The sequence below is a fragment of the Liolophura sinensis genome, chromosome 8, assembly GCF_032854445.1.
Source record: "Liolophura sinensis isolate JHLJ2023 chromosome 8, CUHK_Ljap_v2, whole genome shotgun sequence".
In the NCBI taxonomy this organism is placed as follows: Eukaryota; Metazoa; Mollusca; class Polyplacophora; order Chitonida; family Chitonidae; genus Liolophura; species Liolophura sinensis.
The window spans coordinates 48,006,516-48,032,841 of record NC_088302.1 but is presented as its reverse complement, the minus strand read 5'-3'; the positions used below and the strand labels follow the sequence as shown (position 1 = coordinate 48,032,841).

General features: G+C 40.0%; 1 protein-coding gene across 1 annotated transcript; it reads left to right on the top strand.

Annotated features, from left to right (window-relative positions):
- The first annotated feature begins 4 nt into the window (after positions 1–4).
- Positions 5–25,849, top strand: LOC135472289 (recQ-like DNA helicase BLM). The gene is made up of 25 exons (XM_064751732.1): positions 5–51; positions 389–492; positions 820–938; positions 1,392–1,441; positions 2,168–2,327; positions 2,631–2,704; positions 3,069–3,217; positions 4,251–5,068; positions 5,806–5,871; positions 6,560–6,760; positions 7,121–7,239; positions 8,415–8,528; positions 9,747–9,845; positions 11,105–11,253; positions 12,359–12,496; positions 13,227–13,356; positions 13,880–14,075; positions 18,287–18,474; positions 18,749–18,869; positions 19,837–20,054; positions 20,643–20,769; positions 21,055–21,246; positions 22,101–22,228; positions 22,750–22,823; positions 25,326–25,849. Exons 2-25 carry the CDS (start codon positions 395–397, stop codon positions 25,525–25,527), a joined length of 3,930 nt encoding a protein of 1,309 aa, XP_064607802.1. The 5' UTR covers positions 5–51; positions 389–394; the 3' UTR covers positions 25,528–25,849.
- The last annotated feature ends 477 nt before the right edge of the window (positions 25,850–26,326 follow it).

Sequence of the window (26,326 nt, the reverse complement as noted above, 5' to 3'; positions counted from 1 at the left end):
TCACAGGATGCTCCACACTTGGGACCAAAGCTTGGATCAAAGCTCAAAAAGGTAAAAACCTAGGAGGCATGCTAGAGGTCAAGTTTGCATTTTGGGTTAAGTAATGTGTAGTTGTGAGGAACATATTATACTAATCCTCCTACTTTTTTGTTTTGCTTAATTTTCGTCCATTATTAAAATGCAAATTATACCTGATGGTAATGAAAAGGTACAGAAGCTTTCAGAAGCCCTCTCTATGTAATGCACACAGGGAGTATCTTTGAATCACATTATATGTGGATGTAATGTTTTGAATCATATAATTTGGTTTTTGAAAATAGCACATAATCATGAGTGCTTTTTTCAGTCATGTCTACACAACTACTGTAAGATTATTTTTGAATATTAGAACAGCATGTTACAATCGTCCATCACAGCCTTCACCAAAGGCAGCTCCAAACCTGCTGCAGGACACACAGGACCTCGCCCTATAGCAGCTGTGGCTCCTCACAGGTACGCTATATCACTGTAAACCCCAGTGATTTTGTCTGTGCAAGTTAAAGCAGGCTTGTGTGGCGGAGAATCTTAAGCGATCTGGAATGCAAATCTACTCACACAAAAGTTTTTTGATAAAGACCATTTCAGAATAAAAAACTTTGTTAAAAAAACATTGTTGCTCAAAAGTGTAACAGATTTTAAAAAATATTCTGTGACCCAAAACTGATATAAGAGAACGTCATAAATTAATAAATCATAAGTAAATGAACTAGTGAGCTTGATAGGTATGAGTATTTAAAGTAAAGGTAAAGCCTTTTATAGAGTTTACCAAATGGTTTTCAGATCGCCAGGTAGTTTTCAGTCAGGGCTAAAGAGGAAGAGAACTACTCTACCAGTGGACCTGTCATTGGATGACGATGATGACTTTGCAGAGACCTCAATCAGACAAAGTCAACTTCTGAGTGAGTAGTTCAGTCATGGCCTTGGTCAGGGATGTCTAAATTCCCCAACCCTCCTTATCTTTGCGACCTTGATGACAACAGGCCGTCAACAACACACCCTGGCCAGACAGCACTGTCTTAAGTTTGTCTTTTCCACCAATATCGTCTGCATACCTATACTTAAAATAAAAAAAAAATGATAAAAAATCTTAACAAGCACCAGTGAGACACTGGCTGTGACTTGAGTACATGTAGTTTTCATACTGCACCGGTTAAGATCTTGTACTATATGACGTGTTTATTGTCTTCAATAAATTATTTTTTTTATATGTACAAGTGTGTGATACCTGATGATATATCACCTTGATAGAGATATATATTGCCCATATTGTAGTAACATAGTTGTTTTGTTTGTTATTACATTTTCTGAAAGAGTAGATCTTCTGATTAAGCTGATGATGATCTATTTATCAGAAAAATCACCCAGATCAAGTTTGAAGGTCAGAACTGACAAGGTGCCAGAGGTGAGATATACTTCCTGTATGCTCTTCTCAAAGTTTATGGGTGCAGTTTGCTGAGCAACATTTTGTTTTTCATGGATTAACTTTTCTTCCAGATAATACCGTTTAACAGAATTTTTAAATGACAATTAGAAACCCATCAAGTTAAGAAGTATGAGCTGATACCACTGTTGACTTGTGGGATTGATCATTTTCCATAAAACCCTAAACCTACTGTAACATGGTGTGATTTGTTTCGTTGGCCCTCCGAATTCAACCAATCCAAAGCTATTTTCTACAGCTTGTAGATTTTGACAACTCCAGCATGTGAATGTGGCTTAATGTGTGCCTACTAAGGGGAGGAAATGTTTTCAAATAGGTCGTTTGAAACATCATGCTTTTATTTGATACTAATCTAATGTTGGGTTTGTGTAGAATTTATGGAAAATTTCATTTCAACAATGCAAATGTTAACTTCCTTAAGCGACATCCAAGTTTGCTTTTCTCTTCCGCTTTCTGTTCTGTTCAAGAATTAGTGTACTTTGCATTGATTTTGTGTAAATAAGCATATTTGATGTAGTGGTATGGATCGCCAGCTCCTGTATGTTGGTGTGAACTTTGCAGTTTTAGTGTAAAACTGTAAATCTTTTCCTGTGTCAAAGGTTTATTCTTATCCCCAAATAACAGCTCATGTGCAGTTTGCGATAGTCAAATGACTAAACGGATTTTTTTTTTTTTTTACATCTAAAGGATGTGGTGGAGGATTCTGAAGAGGAGGAGGATGTAGTTCATCAGACAAAACGTAGACGACCAGCAGCCATTGTTAGTGATGATGAAGATAATGAGGCAGCCATTATGGACCCTCCTGCTGGAGTCCATCCAGGGGGAGATAACCCAAATCATGACTCTGGTTAGTGCTAGTGGTTGCAGGGGGTTCTTTCAAATCTTTATTCTGGTTTAAAAAATTTAGTATACCCAGCACATATTGTAACATGTTAAAAGTCATGCATACATGGGTATTATTAGCTTTCAAATATACCTGGAAGGTTCATTCCTTTTTTTACTGCATTTTGTTTATAGCTATGTGCAGGTTAATGCAGAAAAAACCTTAGTCAGGTCTTTTTGGGAGGGAATCAAATTTAATAGTAGCTGTATATTTTATTCTAAATATCATTCTAATAATGAAATTTAATGTAGTTTGTGATCTTTTCAGGTGCAGATAATGCAAGTAATCAAGTAGAGGAGGATTTTGTTAATCATCCATTGCTGTCAAGAAGTGTCACAAAGGTTATATTGTCATCTTGTCTCTTGTTATTTTTACTAGTAGTAATGTGTTGGGCTTTTTCACCTTCCTCTCAGTATTTATTTATTATATGTAATGTGCATGTGCAATGCGAAAGTACAGACCTACACAAATATGCACACTACACTAGGCAGCCTCACCTTTATTAATTTAGCAAGTCTCAAAGGAGACACACGATAAATGCCTGGGGTGCTAGACAGTAGAATTCTGGTACGACTCCTAGGAAAGTAAATATGAGAATGTATAGCTCTTCTGGAGCAAAGGTAGAGATATCTAAAGCTAAGTTCATATGCAGTTCACCTATGAAACAGTGTTCAGATGACTAAACCTGACATCTGTCCATCACAGGTTGACCACGCCTACAAGGAGGAGACTCGTCACCTGTTGTTACATGTGATGGATGAGGTGTGTGATATTGTTGGCCGGATCAGCATGTCAGACTTAATGAGTGTCACCTGGGACAATTACGAGAGGCTTCAGAAGCTACTTGGAGCTAGGTACATGTACAACTGTAATACATTAATGATGTAAAAATGCAAAATTGTGCTGGAAATTCAGCTGAAAACTAAAGCCGAGTTAGAGAGAATAAAGATGCTGTGATTTAAATGTAGCATGAGATATTAAGTCAAATGTTCAAATTTGATTTATATATTTATTTTATTGGTGTTTTGCACTGCACTCAAGGATATTTCGATTATACAATGGCGGCAAGAATTATGGTGGGAGGAAAACAAGCAGAGCCCTGGATAAACCCACAACCATCCACAGGTTGTTGGGAGACTTTCCCACACAAGACTGGAAAGAAAGCCAGTCTGAGCTGCATTGGTGAGAGTCATTGTGGGGTGCTGTCAAGTTTAACTTCCCTCTCTTAGGCTGCATTTTGTAAGTATGTTCTTGGCAACAGCTTAGCTGTTTCTTTAATCTTTAAAATGGTTTCCTTACCCATGACTCTACCCAAACATTTTATGACAAGCTTATTGTATTCTGTTGTGCTGAAGACTGCTAAACATATTGTCTTCAACTTATGTTTGTGTCAGGTATTTTGTGTTCCAGGGCTGTATTCTTGACGGTGCTACCTTGTATATTGTGATGTGTCAGGTATTTTGTGTTCCAGGGCTGTATTCTTGACGGTACTACCTTGTATATTGTGATGTGTCAGGTATTTTGTGCTCCAGGGCTGTATTCTTGACGATACTACCTTGTATATTGTGATGTGTCAGGTATTTTGTGTTCCAGGGCTGTATTCTTGACGGTACTACCTTGTATATTGTGATGTGTCAGGTATTTTGTGTTCCAGGGCTGTATTCTTGACGGTACTACCTTGTATATTGTGATGTGTCAGGTATTTTGTGTTCCAGGGCTGTATTCTTGACGATACTACCTTGTATATTGTGATGTGTCAGGTATCTTGTGTTCCAGGGCTGTATTCTGGATGGTACTGCCTTGTATATTGTAATGTGTCTGTATTTTGTGTTACAGGGCTGTATTTTGGATTGTACTACTTTGTATATTGTTATGTGTCTGTTTCAGGAAAATGATTAAAGACAAATCCATGGACTTCCCTGTACTGGGCTCTTTAACATTTTGTTCGAATGAAAAGAAAACATGCCCCAAAGCTGTTACCTCAGACGCGCTGAGATTTGTGGCCAATAGACTTGAGCCTAGCACTCCTTCTGCTGGTTGTCAGAAGTCCTGGAATTCCATGTCTGTACAAGGGACAAACTCTACCTCAACACCTGTGGCTAGTGTTTCCAAAGACATCCCTTTCTGTCAGTCCAAAGCTCCCACACCACCGGTCAGTCGGTGCAATGCTTCGAGTCTTTCCATGACTAAAGGGTCACCTATTCCGTGTGGGGATAGCTTCTTCGAGGGGGAATCTCCATTCACACAGGCTCAGGTTGACTTTGTGCAAAACTTACAGCCATCAAACTCTTCATCTACAAACAAACCCAAAAAAGTTAGCTTCTCAAATAGAAATTCAGAGGCTTACCAGTTGCCTTCCAAGAAGGACTTTTTTGATGATGAATTGCCAGATATATCGTCTCAGCCCGAGACGCCTCAGAAGCGATTAGATTTCCAACCAAATAACGTGAAATATCCGAAAACGTCAAGCTCAAGTTCTTACTGTAACAACAACAACAACAGAACATCCATTTCAAATGCTCAGACTCCCACTGCCAGTTCTCAGGACAGTCTCCCTATGGATGATGTGTTTGATTCCCAGATATTTTCTGACCAGTTTGAGGATGATCTGGAAAACCTCATAGACATGGCTGAACGTTACGAGACGAAAAACCAGGGAAAACCATCTCCGGCTCATTCTCAACACACTGTTCAGATTAAAAAAGGTATGGGTATTTAGGCTGTCATTTGTGTAAGGACTCAGCAGGCATCATTTCGCTAACTCATCTGAAGTTGTAAATGTGAAATCATAAGTCTTACCAGGTTTCTGAAATGGTCATACGTCGTAAGTTTAACTAGGACCTGAGTTGCAACTCACAACTTTTTGTATGGCTCACTATGACTGAATGGGTAAATATATCTTTATGATTTGGAGGAAACTTGCTTTAGGGTACATCATGTTGCTTTACCCACACAGGTAATTTCTCTGTTATGTAAACATATGAGAGTCTTCTTACATAATCTACTTTTGACAAAGAGCTAGAAAATTTACCCGACTCTTGCCCAGACAATTTTAATGAAGCAACAGAAGGTTTTGGTATGGTGAAATGACAAGTTTGTGATATTACCTATCAATATTTCTTCAGCATTGATATTGTTAAGCATGAAGGGAATAGTGCGACTGGTTTACCTTTATCAGTATAATGGCTTGGGCGGGGTGCCTAACCGGCCTTTGATAAGGTGTCTTATTGAGGCTGCACTAGATAAGAGAGTGGTGGAAATCTGCCCTGCAACAAGGAAGCACATTACATGCACTTTTAAGGATTCCTTCGTCATCATATGACTGAAAAAATGTTAAGTACAATGTAAAACCCCAAGCACTCGCTCACTCACTTGATATTAATATCTGGGCAACCTGAATCTCTAGCCTGTGGAAGCTGAATTGAGAATATATGTTTTGCAGATGCATCCATGTTGTCATCCAAGAATACCCCATCAAAACAGTTCTGTGAGAGATCTAGCAACCAAGGTTTGCTTTTTACCTAAGAAGTTTTGGAAATTCTGTTTAATGTTTTTTTCAATCAAGGTTAATATGCTGATTTTCATATCATTGCAGTGAATATTTTATGGCCAAGCACCCTGAATTTAAGAGTTATTTATTTATTTGATCGGTGTTTTACGCCGTACTCAAGAATATTTCACTTATATCACAGTCACCAGCATTATGGTGAGAAGAAATCATGCAAAATGTGGCTCAGGTAGATCAGATGGCCTACGTCCATCCACAGGTTGCTGAGAGACCTTCCCACATACAGCCGGAGAGGAAGCCAGCATGAACTTCAAAATTAAATGTCTTGTGGTATTCATGTACTTTATGCACTGTTTTATCAGTTGATCTAGTTTTTTAGTAAATGTGCCACAGTCCTATATATTTGATGAAAGGAAATCTTCCTACACTTCTATCTATGATGATCTGAAACCCAGATTTATGTCTAGAAATCTTATGTCTTAACATGAGGCCATCCTTAAAATATAAGGTTTTGTCGTAAAGGATTTCTTTTTGCTGTTCAAGTTATGAAAAAAGTCTTCTTTTTTTTGAAAAAATAAGAGAAAAATAATAAAAGAAAAACTTTACAGTAGGGCTATTTTTAGGGGTCCGTTGTGTTAGGCCCAACGAACATATTTTTAAAGATGGCCTGATGGCTGTTTTGTTGTAGATTCTTACCAGCCTTTGTTCAGTAAGAATGACAAAGATGATGGCAGCACTGGGGAGTTTGATGGCAATTCTTATCCACATTCTAATGACATGCTGAAAGTCTTCAAAAACATTTTTGGGCTGCGGCAGTTCCGCACCAACCAGCTACAAGCTATCAACGCAGCTCTCTTAGGATTTGATACCTTTATTCTCATGCCAACAGGTAAAATGAATTACTACAGGTGAATTCCATAATTAACTCTGAAGCCCACTCATAATTTTTTAGCCAACTTTTGCTGTGAAATAAAATTTCTTTCTTTTCAAGGTAGATTTTTTATTATTTTTTTTTTATATGAAACACCTGGTAGTAATATGAACATAGCTGTTTTCTCAAAGATTAAAATGCACAGCAGAGTCATAAAAGGGGACTGCTTTATGCTTTAACAGCAATTACAACAAATTTCACCTTAATATTCCACAACATATCCTGTGCTCATGAGCCTTGAATTCAGCAAATCAGATGAATGTTTGTATATGTAGACGGTTAATGGCGGATTTATGAACACAAATTTCTTTTCTGTAGGTGGTGGGAAAAGTTTGTGTTACCAGTTACCAGCCCTTGTGACTAAGGGTGTATCTGTGGTTGTCTCCCCTTTAAGAGCGTTGATACAAGATCAAGTTCAGCGACTGGTATCCTTTGGTGTGAGTAAAACAGGGGTAGAAATGTTTCTTTAAAACTGCCTGTCATAGAGACAGGTAGATTTTTTTGTACCTGTCACATACAGGTATCTACCTACCCCCCATCAGTCTGACTTTTAGAAATTATTCTGTGCTAGCACTACCATTGGCCATTGTTGCATTTTGCGAACATGTAATTTCAGTTTAGCAAAACTATTTTCCGTCAACATCACCACCTTGGCGAAGCAACATCAGTCTACTGTGTTATAATAATATTTGGTTTCAGTAGCAGTTCCCTTTTTATTCAAGATTCTGTCGGGACTAGGACTTATGCACAGTTGATCATCAATACGAAACTTACTTACAGGAGATCAGTCTATACTAGTGTACGCATGAGTCTCCCAGTCAAGGGAAACAACCAAGGAAAAGCATCGGGCCTGTGTGCGTTTCAGTATGTGTGTGTTTAGAGTTGCTCCCCTTTACACCTGCGACACCAGGCATATCCCTCAAGCAAGAAAAGTTAGCAATGCGGTTCTAAAGCTGGACACTTTTGGGGGATAGGAAGAAATCGGGACTATAAATATTAACTTCACATTTTATTATTTATTTGTTGGACTGGTGTTTCATGCTCTACTCAAGAAGATTTAACTGAGGTAGACAGGTGTTATTTCGACCCCTGGTAAAATAAATGATAGTCTAATTTATTTGTCTTTCATTGCTATAAACAATATAATAAGTGGAAAACATCTTTTCAAAGTTCGTTTGAAAGGTAAATTTATTTATTTATTTACTTCATTGGTGTTTCTCGCCATACTCAAAAATGAAAGGTAAATTTACTCTTGAAATTATGTTGATGGCAGGTAAATTTGAGAGAAATCACATGATTGTAACAGGATAGAACGCTTAAAGAGGACAAAGAAAATTTATTTGATTACTTCACTTATACGACTGCGGCCAGCATTGTGGTGGGAGGAAACCGGGCAGAGCCCAGAGCAAACCCACAACCCTCCACAGGTTGCTGCAAGACCGTCCCATGTACGGCCGGAAAGGAAGCCAGCATGAGCTGGACTGAACTCACAGTGACCACATTGGTGAGATGCTTCTTGGTCATTGCGTTGCGCTGGAGTGCTACCCTCTCGGCCACGGAGGCCCCCAAAAGAAAGTGTGTATAAAATGAATTGGTGTCTTTTTTACTGCAGATCCCAGCTGCCCACCTGTCCAGTGATGTGGATGTCGCTCAGGCTGACATGATCTACAGACAAATCTTTATGAAAGAACCAATCATTAAGCTGCTGTACGTCACACCAGAAAAGGTACCAAGCTGTGTATTATATTCTTACAAGTAAATGTTATCATAGTTAAGTGATTCAGTTTGGAATTTCTTTAGTGTGCTGTAGTACATTTATATCCTTAGGCTTATCCAAGAAAATTGGAAAATAAATCTGTTTTTAATTGTGTGCAGTGCCCTAAACTTGCAGTCAAATTTCTCATAGATCTAGTGGTTCTTCAACTTCAGAAAATTATTACATGTATGCACCAGTATGTTGTGTCTTTGCAGCTGAGTGCCAGCTGTGAGAAGTTGTTGATAGAAGATCATTGTGTACCTGTGTGATGTGTCTTTGCAGCTGAGTGCCAGCTGTGAGAAGCTGTTGATAGAAGATTATTGTGTACCTGTGTGATGTGTCTTTGCAGCTGAGTGCCAGCTGTGAGAAGCTGTTGATAGAAGATTATTGTGTACCTGTATGATGTGTCTTTGCAGCTGAGTGCAAGCAGTGAGAAGCTGTTGATAGAAGATTATTGTGTACCTGTGTGATGTGTCTTTCCAGCTGAGTGCCAGCTGTGAGAAGCTGTTGATAGAAGATTATTGTGTACCTGTGTGATGTGTCTTTGCAGCTGAGTGCCAGCTGTGAGAAGCTGTTGATAGAAGATTATTGTGTACCTGTGTGATGTGTCTTTGCAGCTGAGTGCAAGCTGTGAGAAGCTGTTGATAGAAGATTATTGTGTGCCTGTGTGATGTGTCTTTGCAGCTGAGTGCCAGCTGTGAGAAGCTGTTTATAGAAGATTATTGTGTACCTGTGTGATGTGTCTTTGCAGCTAGCCAGCTGTGAGAAGCTGTTGATAGAAGATTATTGTGTACCTGTATGATGTGTCTTTGCAGCTGAGTGCAAGCTGTGAGAAGCTGTTGATAGAAGATTATTGTGTACCTGTGTGATGTGTCTTTGCAGCTGAGTGCCAGCTGTGAGAAGCTGTTGATAGAAGATTATTGTGTACCTGTGTGATGTGTCTTTGCAGCTGAGTGCCAGCTGTGAAAAGCTGTTGAAAGAAGATTATTGTGTACCTGCGTGATGTGTCTTTGCAGCTGAGTGCCAGCTGTGAGAAGTTGTTGAAAAATTATTGTGTACCTGTGTGATGTATCTTTGCAGCTGAGAAGCAGCTGATAGAAGATTATTGTGTACCTGTGTGATGTGTCTTTCCAGCTGAGAAGCTGTTGATAGAAGATTATTGTGTACCTGTGTGATGTATCTTTGCAGCTGAGTGCCAGTGAGAAGTTGCTAAATGCTCTGTCACACTTGTACAAGCGTAAATTGCTAGACAGGTTTGTCATTGACGAGGCCCACTGCGTCAGTCAGGTATGTAGCAACCACAGTCTCATAATCATTAATATACAGGTATACATGTACTATTGCTCTTACACACTTTCCTGAATCTGTCTGTGATGCTGAAAACATACTGTAAATGTCTTTTTATTTGCGGGCATAAACTTTCACAGATTTGGTAAGAAGACACATTCGCGGGAATCAACTTTCGCGGATCTTAACAGAATTTTTTGACAACTGACAAGACAGAAAACGTCAAGTAATAAAACAACTCAAGCATTCAAGTAACAATGTTATCATTTAAACTTGTTTGTGCCTGTAAGATGTGACAAAAATTCTATACAATATAGTTACTTGATCAGACAAAGGAAGTTGATCCTCCTAAGCTTTTAATCTTTTGAAGACTGTTAATCTTTATAAGATGAAGCCCTTACCTGCTGTGTTAGCAAATATTTATGTCACTCACTCCGGGAGACGACGAAAGATTAAATGTGTTATAGCCCTAAATAAATCCCACTGTTTAATTCACATGCATCAGCAGTGTGGGTGAAACTTTGAGTGAACTGTGACAGATTTGAGTAAATTTCTCAGAAATCATCATTATGAAAAGGAAGTTTGAAGTGCGAAAACCTCTGAGCAATGTAGCAGGGACGTCGGAAAGGTGATCTGACTGGAAGACAAGTACAGTCGATAAAGAAACAGCGTTTCTCATCGTATGTGTATTGTATCACGTACACACCAACAATACAAATTATTGATTTTTATGTCTAACCGCGGCAATAAATCAACAACAACAACGTCACGTTGTGACAATACTTAGACGGAGATAAGCCTCCTTAAAAGAAAGTGAGATTAACTGACTATCAACTAAGTTGGATTTGTGAATGTCGGAATACATTCTAATTTGGTGTTTCTAATTAACGTGTTTGAAAAAGTATTAGAACTGTAGTGCTTGTTAACGAATTTATAACTGTAATGCATGCTACATTAATAAATTACTTACATGGGCTTTATATCCAATGGCACTCATTTTCGCAGAAATGTGTTTGCCACGAAATCCGCAAATGTTAGTACCACGCGAATTAAAAATCATTTACAGTCAATTTCAAAATATTCACCGGGCAATCTTCCTACACGTGCTGAATTGGCCTTGGCATTCTGCATACATGTAACTGGAAATGTCAACTACTCGTGGGGATGAGGCATCATATCTGATGTTTTGGGACTATGTTGTGGTTCTATATTTTTTGAGAGTTTAAACCTGAACTTTTTTTTTTTCATTTCTTTGACAGTGGGGTCACGATTTCCGCCCTGACTACAAGCGTCTTAATGTGTTACGGCAGAGGTTTGAAGGAGTTCCCACCATGGCTTTGACAGCCACTGCCACGCCCCGTGTCCGTAAAGATATCATACATCAACTTTCCATGCACAATCCAAAATGGTAAATAGGTTTATGCGACAACATTAGAAATGGTGGGAATAAACGTCCATTCACAAGCAGTGACCTTAAAAATCATACCTTGGCATCTTCATTCTGCTCTTACCATCTATGAAAAAATGCAGAACCATTTATCCGTATCCAAATACTATATTAAAGTTCAAAGTCACACAATACTTGGGTGAGGCAGCGTAGTTCAGATTATAACATCAAACGTATCCTGCTGATTGAAATAACATTTTTGTTAAGTGGCTGTAAATCTTAGGTCAGGCAAACAAACATTAGTGAATCTACATTAACAGTATATATATTTGCTAATGAAATGGGGCTCAGGTTACCAAGAGTAAAACAGAAAGTATTACAACCCAGTATTCTTTGTGGAATTGTATACATCATGAACTATGGACATGAACGTTTTTGCATACCTCAAAGGCAATATTGAGCAAGATTTTGTGTCACAGTAGTATGTTTTGTAGCTATCAAGTGTAACACTTACCCATTTTCCGAGAATTTGGATGATATATTATCACACAGTAGATCCTCTGTATTGCTTAGATGTTCCCATATACCCACATGTAGTCCCTCAACTTGATTGCTGCTATAATAGTACTACTGTAACGATGTGATTGTAATAGACCTACTCTAATAGTGCTGTATTGTCTCTAATGTTATAGTGCCACTTTAGGCATAATGGTTTCAGTCTCATAGTGTACTTAACAATTTTTCAGCCATATGACAAGGAGTCGTCATTTGGTGTGTGTGCAATTACTGTGTCTTGTGGCAGGACGAGTCCTTGGTGCTAAAGCACTGCCGACACCAAAGTATCATGCCAAAGCGCCAGGCATGAAACCCCACCCATTCACATTATACTGACACCTGGCCAACCAGTCCTGTTTGTTTGCTGTAACCTATCCGTGCTGAGCACAAGCAAGTGTTTAAAGTATTCAGTGTGACCTCACCAGGGTTTGATTTCCCAACTTCAAGGCACACACTCTAAGAGCTAGGCCACTGAGATGGTCTTCCAATGACTGCTTACACGGATATACAGTTACATACATGTATGTGCGTTCTGTTTATGTATGCAAGTATCTTCCTACATTTGTTGAAGGTTTATGCAGAGCTTCAATCGTCCAAACCTAAAGTATCGAGTCCTGCCAAAGAAAGGGAAATCCACGACTTCTGAAATGATTAACATGATGCAGTCTGTCTTCAGGGGAGAGTGTGGTATTGTCTACTGTCTATCCAGGTGAATCTCCTATTCCATAGGCAGAATTTATTTAGTTATTTATCTAATGTATATTTCACTTTTAGTATACATCAACGTCAGTCAAGTTTTCATGTGAAGTAAACCAGCTGACCCAGGTGAACCAATGGGAGCTGATGTCAAGCACGCAGTTTGAGTCAGTGGCTGGTCGTTAGTGACGAGAGTTGGGAGAATTATCCCATGTAGTCATAATAGTGCCAATGTAATAATCTGTGCTAACCCAGGCTGCCAGAGCAATTATCATTGCTCATCTACCATGACTGGCAACCACAGTGAGCTCATACAGATAATGTGGAATGGTTAACCGAAAGAGTTCAGAGAATAGGGACATCATCAGAATTTTAAGAATTAATTTGAATTTGTGCACCTGTATGCTGGTTAGATAGTCATTATGTATAAATACTGTAATCTTTTCGCATGTTTGCAAAGTGTTTATTTAAGGCATTATTCTATGTGGGCTGATTGTACTTTTTGTGAAGCCCTGAAACTGGCCAATCCAACTAGTGATGTTTCCTCTCCAAAAACAAGTTAAAAATGTTCCTAAATTGCACTTGAAGTTGCTCTTTCAATGCGAAAAGGTTGAGGAATTAGGGTAGGGATAAGTATTAATTGGAAGGGGAAAAAAAAAGAGATTGTGAGAAAAGATGAGCACATTATGACACAACCTCACAGACTATGAATCTAAAATGAATGTTGTGGTGTGTTTTCTCAGGAAGGATTGTGACTCTACAGCTCAGGAGCTACGGCGTGCAGGAATCAAGGCTGAGGCCTATCATGCTGGCCTGAGTGATGGTGATAGGGTGGCTGTGCAGGAGAAGTGGATTAACAGTGACGCCTGTAAGGTACGGGAAGGAATGTGAGGCGAGACTGTTGTTACATTTGAATTTTCAAATTCTTTTGTTATGTTGCAAACTACTACTTTTAATAGCACCCTTTTAATCGATCAGCTCTTCGAATCACTGATTTGTTTTGTCTGTATAGAATGCATCCAACCAGAAATGTGCAAAATTTTGAGAGCCATGAACTCCAACAGATTTCTGCTTAATTTGAATATGTCATTTTCCAGTGGCTGAAATTGCTTAAGTTTTTGTACCTTTTTGACATACTTTGTGTATTTTACTTTAATAAGGTCAAAACGGACTTGTAACATTGATAGTTCTCAAATTAACAACAACAATGAATGAAAGGTTGATCACAAACGACTCAGTGTTGTCAGCTGTCCTGTTTTTAGAGGAGCAACTAAAGATTTACATTAACTTAAGAAGGCACTGTATGTGATTTTCTCATGGGCCATATTATAATTGTTATGACTCTGTTTTGCCCCCAGGTATATTGAGGTAACTTCTGATTTACGTATTATTTCAGGTTGTGTGTGCCACAATTGCATTTGGTATGGGTATCGACAAGCCTGATGTGAGGTTTGTGTTCCACTTTTCCCTACCCAAGTCTGTGGAAGGTTACTACCAGGAGGCTGGCAGGGCAGGAAGGGACGGGCTGCTGGCTCACTGTATCCTCTACTACAACTACCAGGATGTGATGAGACATCGCAGGATGATAGAGAGTAAGTTTGTAGTGACTGTATCACAGGATGATAGAGAGTAAGTCCGTAGTCACTCTATCACAGGATGATAGAGAGTAAGTCCGTGGTCACTCTATCCTGCACTGTACCTACCTGGACATGATGAGACATCACAGGATGACAGAGAGTAAGTCTGTAGTCACCGTATCACAGGATGACAGAAAGTAAGTCTGTAGTCACTGTATAGCAGGATGACAGAGTAAGTATGTAGTCACTGTATTACAGGATGATAGAGAGTAAGTCTATAGTCACTATCACAGGATGACAGAGAGTAAGTCTGTAGGCACTGTATCACAAGATGACAGAGAGTAAGTGTGTAGTCACTGTATCACCGGATGACAGAGAATATGTCTGCAGTCAATGTACCATAGCTACAAGAACGTGATGAGACACCGCAGGATGATAGAGAGTATGTTTGTACACTGCTCCCTCAAATTTACGCTGATCAAATCACCGCAAAATCAGACTTTTGTACCAGTAAAAAATTGTTACAAATACGTCTCCATAATATTAAAAATAATGAGTGTATATCAAGTTTTTATTCATGTAAATTCATAATTTGATGAATGAGAACTGTGGTGACAATCATAATCCTACTGTACGTGGGTAAACAAAATGACATGCTCGAGCAGGTGTCAAAGAACAAATGTAATTTCAGCTGAATTGCTTTCCTTCACGCTTGTTGCGTGATGTTAAAATCCTCCACACATGATTCTGCCGTTGACTCCAAGTTGTTCATTTATTTTCTAAAGCGTAAAGTTCTATTGATGAAATTCAACGATTGCACTCTTGTTTAGGTAATTTGGTGGCGCGACATTCTGCACATAATTATGAATTCTCTTAGTATATGGCCCTCCCCATTTGTGCATTCAGTTTAGAATACATTTACTAAAACATCGAATGGTGGAGAGTTATTCGAAGTCTTCTCACAGGTTATGTGCTTTTCAAATCGCCAGGAGGCTTGCCTGCCTGAGCGCTGGGAATTTGGTTGAAAAACATTATCAATCTGTTCAGCTGTTATGTAAATATAAATGGAAATAGATGCATTTTGGAGTAACCTTTGCTCAGCCTGCGATGACTTGGCAAGAATCCTCCTTTGTGTTTTTTTTTGAGCGACCGTTTTGTTGTCACCAGTCCAGCAATCTAACAGTGTGTGGTCACCATCTTTGTTGTCTTACACATTGTCAAGCGTTATGGATTAAGGTTTGTTCTCTTAAAAAATACATTATTCCATTCAAAAAAATAAAGAATTCTCGATACATTCTTGTCATGCAGGTCTAAAGTTTGCCTTTCTCGAGATAACAGACTCTCATTTGGCAGTTCTTGGCGCGGTAAATCATTTTACACCTGATAATGTTCCACTATATTGTTTTATTAAATCGGATAACTCAACACAACTACCCGAAATTCTTGTGTACATTTTGTATCATACAACTGTCATCAGTCAAGTTCAGATATCTATTTATTCCAGCCATTACAAATTATCTCCCTTGTCAGGATTCAACATTGTGCGGATTCGATTATAACATGGTATGAATCTTTTTGGTGTGGATGAGCATGTTATTTTGAGGGAGCAGTGTAGTCACTGTGTCCCGTGCTACAGCTGCATGCACTAGGATGTCATGAGATACCGCAAGATGATGAAGAGTAAGTCTGTAGTCACTGTATCCTGTAACTGGATGATAAAGAGTAAGTTTGTAGTGACTGTATCGAAGGATGTTACAGAGTAAGTCTGTAGTCACTGCATCGCAGGATGATAGAGAGTAGGTCTGGAGTCACTGTGTCTTGTACCACAACTACCAGGACGCCGTGAGGCATCACAGGATGATAGAGAGTAAGTTTGTAGTGACTGTATCGAAGGATGTTACAGAGTAAGTCTGTAGTCACAGTATCCTGTACCACAACTACCAGGATGTCATGAGGCATCACAGGATGATAGAGAGTAAGTCTCTAGTCACAGTATCCTGTACCACAACTACCAGGATGTCATGAGGCATCACAGGATGATAGAGAGTAAGTCTCTAGTCACTGTATCCTGTACCACAACTACCAGGATGTCATGAGGCATCACAGGATGATAGAGAGTAAGTTTGTAGTCATTGTATCACAGGATGATAGAGAGTAAGTCTGTAGTCACAGTATCCTGTACCACAACTACCAGGATGTCATGAGGCATCACAGGATGATAGAGAGTAAGTTTGTAGTCATTGTATCACAGGATGATAGAGAGTAAGTCTGTAGTCACAGTATCATGTACCACAACTACCAGGATGTCATGAGGCATCACAGGATGATAGAGTAAGTTTGTAGTCATTGCATCGCAGGATGATAGAGAGTAAGTTCGTAGTCATTGTATCACCGGATGATAGAGAGTAGGTCTGTAGTCACTGTATTCTGTACCACAACTACCAGGATGTCATGAGATATCACAGGATGACAGAGAGTAGGTCTGTAGTCACTGTATCCTGTACCACAACAACCAGGACGTCATGAGACATCACAGGATGACAGAGAGTAAGTCTGTAGTCACTGTATCCTGTACTACAACTACCAGAATGTCATGAGACATCACAGGATGACAGAGAGTAGGTCTGGAGTCACTATATCCTGTACCGCAACTACCATGATGTCATGAGACATCACAGGATGACAGAGAGTAAGTCTGTAGTCACTGTATCCTGTACCACAACAACCAGGACGTCATGAGGCATCGCAGGATAATAGAGAGTAGGTCTGTAGTCACTGTATCCTGTACCACAACAACCCTGATGTCATGAGGCATCACAGGATGACAGAGAGTAGGTCTGGAGTCACTGTATCATGTACCACAACTACCAGGACGTCATGAGGCATCGCAGGATGACAGAGAGTAGGTCTGGAGTCACTGTATCCTGTACCACAACTATCAGGACGTCATGAGGCATCACAGGATGACAGAGAGTAGGTCTGGAGTCACTGTATCCTGTACCACAACAACCAGGATGTCATGAGGCATCACAGGATGACAGAGAGTAGGTCTGGAGTCACTGTATCCTGTACCACAACAACCCTGATGTCATGAGACATTGCAGGATGATAGAGAGCAGGTCTGGAGTCACTGTATCATGTACCACAACTACCAGGATGTCATGAGACATCGCAGGATGACAGAGAGAAGGTCTGGAGTCACTGTATCCTGTACCACAACAACCCTGATGTCATGAGGCATCACAGGATGACAGAGAGTAGGTCTGGAGTCACTGTATCATGTACCACAACTACCAGGACGTCATGAGGCATCGCAGGATGATAGAGAGTAGGTCTGGAGTCACTGTATCCTGTACCACAACTACCAGGACGTCATGAGGCATCACAGGATGACAGAAAGTAAGTCTGGAGTCACTGTATCATGTACCACAACTACCAGGATGTCATGAGACATCACAGGATGACAGAGAGTAGGTCTGGAGTCACTGTATCCTGTACCACAACAACCCTGATGTCATGAGGCATCGCAGGATGATAGAGAGTAGGTCTGGAGTCACTGTATCATGTACCACAACAACCCTGATGTCATGAGACATCACAGGATGACAGAGAGTAGGTCTGGAGTCACTGTATCCTGTACCACAACTACCAGGACGTCATGAGGCATCGCAGGATGACAGAGAGTAGGTCTGGAGTCACTGTATCCTGTACCACAACAACTCTGATGTCATGAGGCATCGCAGGATGATAGAGAGTAGGTCTGGAGTCACTGTATCATGTACCACAACAACCCTGATGTCATGAGACATCGCAGGATGATAGAGAGTAGGTCTGGAGTCACTGTATCCTGTACCACAACTACCAGGACATCATGATGCATCAAAGGATGATAGAAAATAAGCCTGTAGTTAATATGCCGTCTGCTATACAACTACCAAGGATGGTTGAGACCACATCTGTAGTCATGTCCTCTGTTATACGACTGTAAATTTTTTAAGGTGTCACAAGGTGTCACACATCCTTGCAATATGTCGTATGCTATACAACCACTGCAACATTAGTTACTTGTCACAAGTCCTGACCAGCATTGCCGAATAAGTGAAATATTGCTGAATATGTGCATTAAACCCGTCAAATGATAATGCAAAATACAATTATCAGAATATCAGTATCCTGAAGGGTGATACAGAGTAAGCCTGTAGTATGTCCTCTGTTTTCTTGCCCAGTGAACACAGATGCATCGTATGAGTCTAAGAAGGTTCACATGGACAACCTGTTCCAGATGGTGAGGTACTGTGAGAACCAGGCCGACTGCCGGCGCTCTCAGATACTCCAGTACTTTGGGGAGAACTACTTTGACCGCACACAGTGTAACGTGTACAGAGGTGCTACCTGCGACACATGTGAATCTCAGGTAAAATTTGCGCAAAGTATTTTTGTACTGCTCTAGATCACACGAATAAGTGTTTGAAGCTGAGAGTTCAGTATCTTGGTCTCAATGATTTTAAGGTGTTGAAGTTGTGTTTTTTTTCTTAAGAAAATCTTTTCAAGAAAGAGAAGGAAATCAGGTCAAGCCTCATTCAGACTAGACTTCCAGACAGCAATAATTATTAAAAAATATGCTTACTGTGACTATAGTGTATAAAGTGAGATAAAATGTGTATATTTAATCTGAATTAATTTGTCAGAATTCGTTTGAGACTCGGGATGTGACAGAAGATGCTAAGCTGATTGTGAAGGGTGTGCGGGAAATGACCTCAGGCAGGGGGAGACAATTCACTCTGCTTCACATTTCAGAAGTCTTCAAAGGTTGGTGATTGCCTCATTCATGTCTTGGTAACAAAATCTATACACCCTGTGTTAAAGTCATATTACTCATTTCATTATTGACATATAAAGACTGGGTTCCATCCTGAACAATTCATTAGGACAGCATTTTGTACCATGGAATAATTCTGCTTTATTGATATTTCGAGTGATTCGACCCTGTCCTCTTAAAGGGATACAGAATCAATTCTGATTGGCTGGTGTGAGAGATAGGCAAGTCCAGGCTATGCCTAGCCTTAGCTGAATTTTAGGTATGCAGAGTTTAACCCAGGAAAGTTTACATTCACTGTTAACCAGTCGGCATCAATAAGTCAGAGAGTGAGTGTTTCAGGAATCTCTCAAGTTCATGCAGGCTGAGACAAGAGAGGGCGGGGATTCTTGCGAACTGACGACGCTGAAAGGTGTCATTTTACAGAGGCTGTTAAAGGCGCCATTGGACCAACAGACCCGGCTGTGTGGGATGTGTATTCAGTATTGTAAAATCTCGTCATATAACAGCTTTAGATTTCGAGAGCCATCTTGTGTCATCCATATATGCGTGAACTCGCTGAACTCCTGAAATGCTGACTCGGCTTATTGTGTATCCCATTAAAGCGAATTCTTAAAGCCTCGGTGGCATTAAGCAGTCAGCGCGCTTGTCAGGGAGTTCAGGTTGCCCTGCTTGAAGGTCTTGCCTTCAATGTTCCCACAATGAGGCAAACGGAGGCTTGCAGGTGAAGGGTTAGTTTGCCAGTTACACGTACATGCTACAGGTTGCTGGTTCATGCTGAACACTCTGGTTTTCTCAGCCTGTAAAACTTACTGATTCTTGTCATTTGAGTAAAATTTTTATGTGCAGCATTAAATAAATTTTAATAATTAGACAAATGCAAACATTAGGCTAGAGTAACAGAGTATGAATCTGTCTGTTGATCCTGAATCCTGCTCCTTGTTATCATCTCCTCAACAGGATCTCAGAATGTTAAGGTGAAGGCAGCGGGTCATGATCGATCTATTCTACACGGAAAAGGCGCAGCGTACGCCAAGCAGGATGTAGAGCGCTTATTACGGAAGCTCATTGTGGAGGGGGTGTTGATGGAAGAACTGGTTATCACCGCTCAAGATCATGCAGTGTGCTATGTCCATCCTGGAAAGCGGGCCAATGATCTCATGCAGGGCAAATTGAAGGTACTGTCAAAATCTCAGGGTGATTTATTTGTAAGCCTCCTGCGACACAGTGTCGGTTATGTCAGATCAACACAGTTGTAAAAACTATAGATTTTGATAAGACACCAGAAGATACATGTAAGTATGAGTAAAACCCTTGGTTCATCAAAGAAACCGTCATATATAAAAAGAATGGAACATAAATTTTCGTCAGTTAAAGTTTATAGCTAGACACATAAATATATATAAAACAAAATATGATTACAACGGTATATGAATTTTTAAGTTTGCATGTCTTAATGTGCTCCTGTTAAGGATATATTTTAGTGTCAGAGTGGATGCTGCATTGTGAAAAGTGTTTGCTTGGTAACGCAGTAAAATATATATTCACTGTTTTTTTTTTTTTTTTTAGAGCATTAAAACAGAGAACATTGAATTTACGTAGCTATGTTATATCAAGAGGGTTTACTGATATGTGATATGTTTGTGTGATGTTAGTGAAGTGTAATTAAGTAGATGAAGCTGTACCTTCAGTGTGTTACAGCATTCAACTTCAGATTCATTTGTGTATTTGCGATCATGCTATATAGTCTGTCTGATTTCTGTTAGATTGAGCTTCAAATCCACAACAAGACTGGCAGTAAAGTGAGTAAGATAGGCCAGGAGACGCAGACGAATAAACAGAAGCTGACCGAAGAGTGTTACAAGGAACTTCTGCAGCAAGCCAAGGAGACGGGTCAGTATATGTAAACAAGGGGTGTTACTTGTAAATAATAGTTTCTTCTGGACTTTTCCGTCACCTTTCGTAGAGACTTGGTGAGAATATGCAGTGCTTGCAAGTATTTTTCAGCAGTCTTCCTTTTGCATTAGAGCACTTGTCTTTCACCAGTAAGACATGCATGTGAACTCTCTCTCTTGAATTTGTTGCCAATGTGGAGAGCGTGAGGTGTTGAAGTGTTTTTTAACCCTGCAGTCAAGGTGTATAATGTGCAGTGTTGAACTCTGCTTTGTAACTTTGCAGCCAAGGTGTACAATGTGAACAACTATGCCACAGTGTTCCCTAACCATATGTTGAGGGAAATGGCAGAGGAGTTGCCTCTGACAGATGAGGAGGCACAGAAACGTATCACTGGTCTGACCAAACACAAGTATGAGAAGTATGGATGTTACAGCTTTCTGGAAATCACCACCAAATACCTCTCACTCATCTCCAGTAAGTAGAGGGAAGTTCTTGCAGATTCTCGCACACATGCATAGGTGCATGAATTTATAATGTCATGGTTATGGTTATGGTGCTACCTCATCATCCTCCCTTGACCAGTGAGGTCACAGATTCAAATCCAGCTTTTGCTGATTTGGCTATGTCTTAGTCAGGTCATTTGTCACCTGAAGACAGGTGGTTTACTATGGTGTCTCAGTTTCCTCCACATATAAACCTTATTGCTGTGATGTTGGTGAAAAAACTCTTAAGCACACCGTTAAACACCGATCAAATAAATATTGTCGTTAAACACTGTTTTGGGCCTTCCTGGCCCAGTGGTTAGTGTGTCAGTACGTGCAGTGCAATGACTCAAGTGGCTCTCAACAATGCTGTCGCTCATGCTAGCTTCCTCTCCGGTAGATGTTGGAAGGCCTGCCAGCAACCTGTGGATTGCCTGACAGCATCCTGCGGATGACCCTCCCACCATAATGCTGGCCGCTGTCATATAAGTGAAGTATTCTTGGAGATGGCATAAAAGACCAGTCAAAACTAATACCTAACTAAATAAATAAACACAACATTTAACATGGACCTCCTTTCCAGGTGCAAATCATTTGAACCTATATCAGTTATAAAATCTTTAAAATGACATGTAGGCCTATGCTTGCCATTCAATTTCTTTTGATTTTTGTTCAAGTTCCACAAAGGATAGAACATTTCTTAATGTTGATTATAAATATTAAGCCATAACAAAAAGAAGCTTTATGTAGCTGTTGTTGCATAATGAAGGGTTGTATTTTAAATATGTCATGCCTAATATCCAAAACTAAGCTTCATGTTTGAAATGACTGATTGACCTGAACTAGGTTTACCGGATGCTCCTGAGGATGATATCAAAGACGACAGTGCTCTGGATGAATGGGATTCTCCCTACTTTAACCCCAACTCCACCCACACATCTTTTAGGGGCAAGAAGAAGACAGGCTTCAAGAAGGTAAAATTTTTGTTTGTAAAGTCATTAATACCATACATATTGTACATGTATATGTTTCTTTATGCCCAAATACTCCTGTACATAGTAAGATGTTTTTATCTTCTCCACAGTGATTAACTAGAGTCCTTACTGGATTACTCAGTTGAAGCATCACCCATGGATGCCTCAGCCAATTGAACCTTCACTAAGCTTCAACATTCTTAAGTAATAAGTAAATATGTATTGCACCGAAGTAAAACTAATGTCAAAGGAGATTAGTACAGGCAATATGCAATAGTCTCAACTCTACAAATATCTGTAAAATGTTTCAGTAATTCTAGAGTCACATTTCTGACAACTTTTTTCGTAAAAGTTAATTAGGCAAGGGATGACTGTCGATGTCCAAGGCAAAACCTTGGGTATCCCCGTGTAGGTCAAAACTTTGATAAATCTACTTGCAGTCAGTTGTTTATAGTGTGATGTTACACATATATACATCACGTGTAGATGACAGTGACAGTTAATCGAGATTTCCCTTGCAGAAGTATTACAAGAAGACAGGTGGAAAACGTGGAGGGCGAGGAGGTGGGAGCTATGGGGCACAGAAGTCCAAAGGGTAAGGATCAACATATCCAAGGGGAACTTTCCAAACATTTACCTTGGCTACATGTAAGGTATAGAAATGTTAGGTATTAAGAAGGGCTGGGATACATGTCATTTGGAATAACCGGAAATAAGGTAACATTATTTATGTCTAAACTTGCTGATTCTTTACAGGTGTCACCATGATATTGTGACATATTGCTTTCCTGGCCGAGATATCCCAGCAAACAACTGGTTTTTCACTAATGAGAAGTCAGTTGTCCAAATCTAGCTCTTTTTGCTTTATCTGCAGCCATACTACATGTACACCAGCAGCTTTGTTAGGTGTGGCGATGTAACAGATTGCAGTGGTTTTATCTACCCGTGAACCTGACCATGAATGAGATCACGTGTCCAAATCTAGCTCTTGTTGCTTTGTCTGCGGCTATACTGCGTGTACACCAGCAGCTTTGTTAGGTGTGGTGATGTAAAAGATTGCAGTGGTTTTATCTACCTGTGAACCTGACCATGAATGAGGTCACATGTCCAAATCTAGCTCTTGTTGCTTTGTCTGCGGCTATACTATATGTACACCAGCAGCTTTGTTAGGTGTGGTGATGTAAAAGATTGCAGTGGTTTTATCTACCCGTGAACCTGACCATGAATGAGATCACTTGTCCAAATCTAGCTCTTGTTGATTTGTCTGTGGCTATACTACATGTACACCAGCAGCTTTGTTAGGTGTGGCGATGTAACAGATTGCAGTGGTTTTATCTACCCGTGAACCTGACTATGAATGAGTTCACGTGTCCAAATCTAGCTCTTGTTGCTTTGTCTGCGGCTATACTACGTGTACACCAGCAGCTTTGTTAGGTGTGGCGATGTAACAGATTGCAGTGGTTTTATCTACCCGTGAACCTGACTATGAATGAGTTCACGTGTCCAAATCTAGCTCTTGTTGCTTTGTCTTCGGCTATACTACGTGTACACCAGCACCTTTGTTAGGCGTGGTGATGTAAAAGATTGCAGTGGTTTTATCTACCCGTGAACCTGACCATGAATGAGATCATGTGTCCAAATCTAGCTCTTGTTGATTTGTCTGTGGCTATACTACATGTACACCAGCAGCTTTGTTAGGTGTGGCGATGTAACAGATTGCAGTGGTTTTATCTACCTGTGAACCTGACCATGAATGAGATCACATGTCCAAATCTAGCTCTTGTTGCTTTGTCTGCGGCTATACTATATGTACACCAGCAGCTTTGTTAGGTGTGGTGATGTAAAAGATTGCAGTGGTTTTATCTACCCGTGAACCTGACCATGAATGAGATCATGTGTTCAAATCTAGCTCTTGTTGCTTTGTCTGTGGCTATACTACATGTACACCAGCAGCTTTGTTAAGTGTGGTGATGTAAAAGATTGCAGTGGTTTTATCTACCCGTGAACCTGACCATGAATGAGATCATGTGTCCAAATCTAGCTCTTGTTGCTTTGTCTGCGGCTATACTACGTGTACACCAGCAGCTTTGTTAGGCGTGGTGATGTAAAAGATTGCAGTGGTTTTATCTACCCGTGAACCTGACCATGAATGAGATCATGTGTTCAAATCTAGCTCTTGTTGCTTTGTCTGCGGCTATACTACGTGTACACCAGCAGCTTTGTTAGGTGTGGTGATGTAAAAGATTGCAGTGGTTTTATCTACCCGTGAACCTGACCATGAATGAGATCACGTGTTCAAATCTAGCTCTAGATACATGCACCTTTTCTGCATCTGTAGATGAGGATCAAGCTTTGTCAAGTTTAGTGCTGAGGTATGCTTTCCTCTACCCATATTGTAACCCAGCCACCCATAAAGTGACAAAATGAAATCTACATGTAGGTCTAAAACATGATGAACTTTGCCATGTATCCTTTAATGAGTGATGTCTTAATACCATGCACATGACCAGTCATACTATTCACCATTGTAAAGGCTAAATTTAACTCTAAATCTAAAACATGACACTTGTAGCTGCCTCGCTTGATGCTGAGCACTAACTAGTTATCCTAGTGTCAGTATAATGTAACTGGGTCAGGGTGGAAATAGATGATCCTGCCATGCCACAAGGCACGGTTTTCGTGCTCACACCTGATGAATGAAAATGAAAAATTGTTCAGTAGCACGTAAAACCCCAAGCACACATACTCTTTAATGTATCAAAGCGAAGAGGCCTCCGTGGCTCAGTTGGTTAGCGCGCTATCGCAGCATAATGACCCAGGAGTCGCTCACCAATGCGGTCGATGTGAGTTCAAGTCCAGCTCATGCTGGCTTCCTCTCTGGTCATACGTGGGGAGGTCTGCTAGCAACCTGCAGATGGTCGTGGGTTTCCCCAGGCTTTGCCCGGTTGCCGTTGTATAAGTGAAATACTCTTGAGTACAGTGTAAAACACCAATGAAATAAATAAATAAATATCAAAGCGATAGAAGAGAAAGATTCAGTTGAAATGAAAATGTTTGGATATGCATATGGATAACATAGCTTATTTCATACTTCCAGAAGCAGCTTTTCCAAAGGTGGAAACTCATTCAGTCAATACTCATATGGTAACAAGACTAGTCGTGGTGGTCGAGGCAGCAAGACTGGGGGGCGTGGCAGCTCATCAAGTAGCTACACCTCAGGAGGAGGTCGACTGGGCTTCATGAACGATCCAAAGCCAAAATCAAGGTCTTTCCTCGGTGGAACTACATCCTTGATGTGATCTGATGTGAAAACTAACAAGCCAAGACTTACTGACGTAATTCCCCCAGCCTTTGACAAGCCTCTGTGTTGCATGCTTTTTAGCTCAACCTGTGAACATTTATTTTGTCTACATAAATACATACTTATTTATATTTTTGGAAAGCTCTCGCATTTGGACATTCAAGTAAATTCTTCCATATCTGCAGAAAAAATTATTTCAATATCTATGTCTTAGCTTGCCAAAAAAGTGTCAGCAGGTGAAAATATGGACTGTCCTTTGTGATTTTCGTTTTCTGACAAAAAGCGTAATTTGAAGTATTTTTTATATGATCTGTCTGTTGACTTTACAAAACTGCTATCACCACATGTTCCAGTCATCTGTATTTTAGATCTTTTCATTGGTTCTTGTCTTTGTTTTTTTGTCTGTGTACAGAATAAATATGATGAAGTTCACCTCAGGTGTCCTGTAATTACTGGTAACAGGCTCTCACAACTGAGAGACTGTGGTGAATCAGTTCCTAGCTAAATCCTTAAGCCCAGCATACATTAACATTTGCTGCTGAAAAATCTTGTATCTTAGATCCCTAAGATTGGTTACCAGCACATGGACAACATTTGTTGTCTTTGAAGATTCCGCAATCAAACGAGGGTCCTATGTATTATTGTTGTGGTTACCCTCAAGTGAGCAAAACTTTAAAGCTGTTTTGTTACCTGGATCATGAAATCCTGTTTTCGGCAACAATTGCTTTCTGTGTGCACAGAGTGTTGCCAAGATTATGACGAAGCAAATGTGGAATTTATGTAAGGCAAAATCTCTT

Excerpts from the sequence above, each read along its gene's own strand:
- LOC135472289 (XM_064751732.1), top strand. The coding sequence starts at position 395 with ATGTTACAATCGTCCATCACAGCCTTCACCAAAGGCAGCTCCAAACCT. Across the intron at positions 13,357-13,879 it reads TTAACAGTGACGCCTGTAAG|GTTGTGTGTGCCACAATTGC; the intron begins GTACGGGAAGGA and ends GTATTATTTCAG. Across the intron at positions 22,229-22,749 it reads AGAAGACAGGCTTCAAGAAG|AAGTATTACAAGAAGACAGG; the intron begins GTAAAATTTTTG and ends TTTCCCTTGCAG.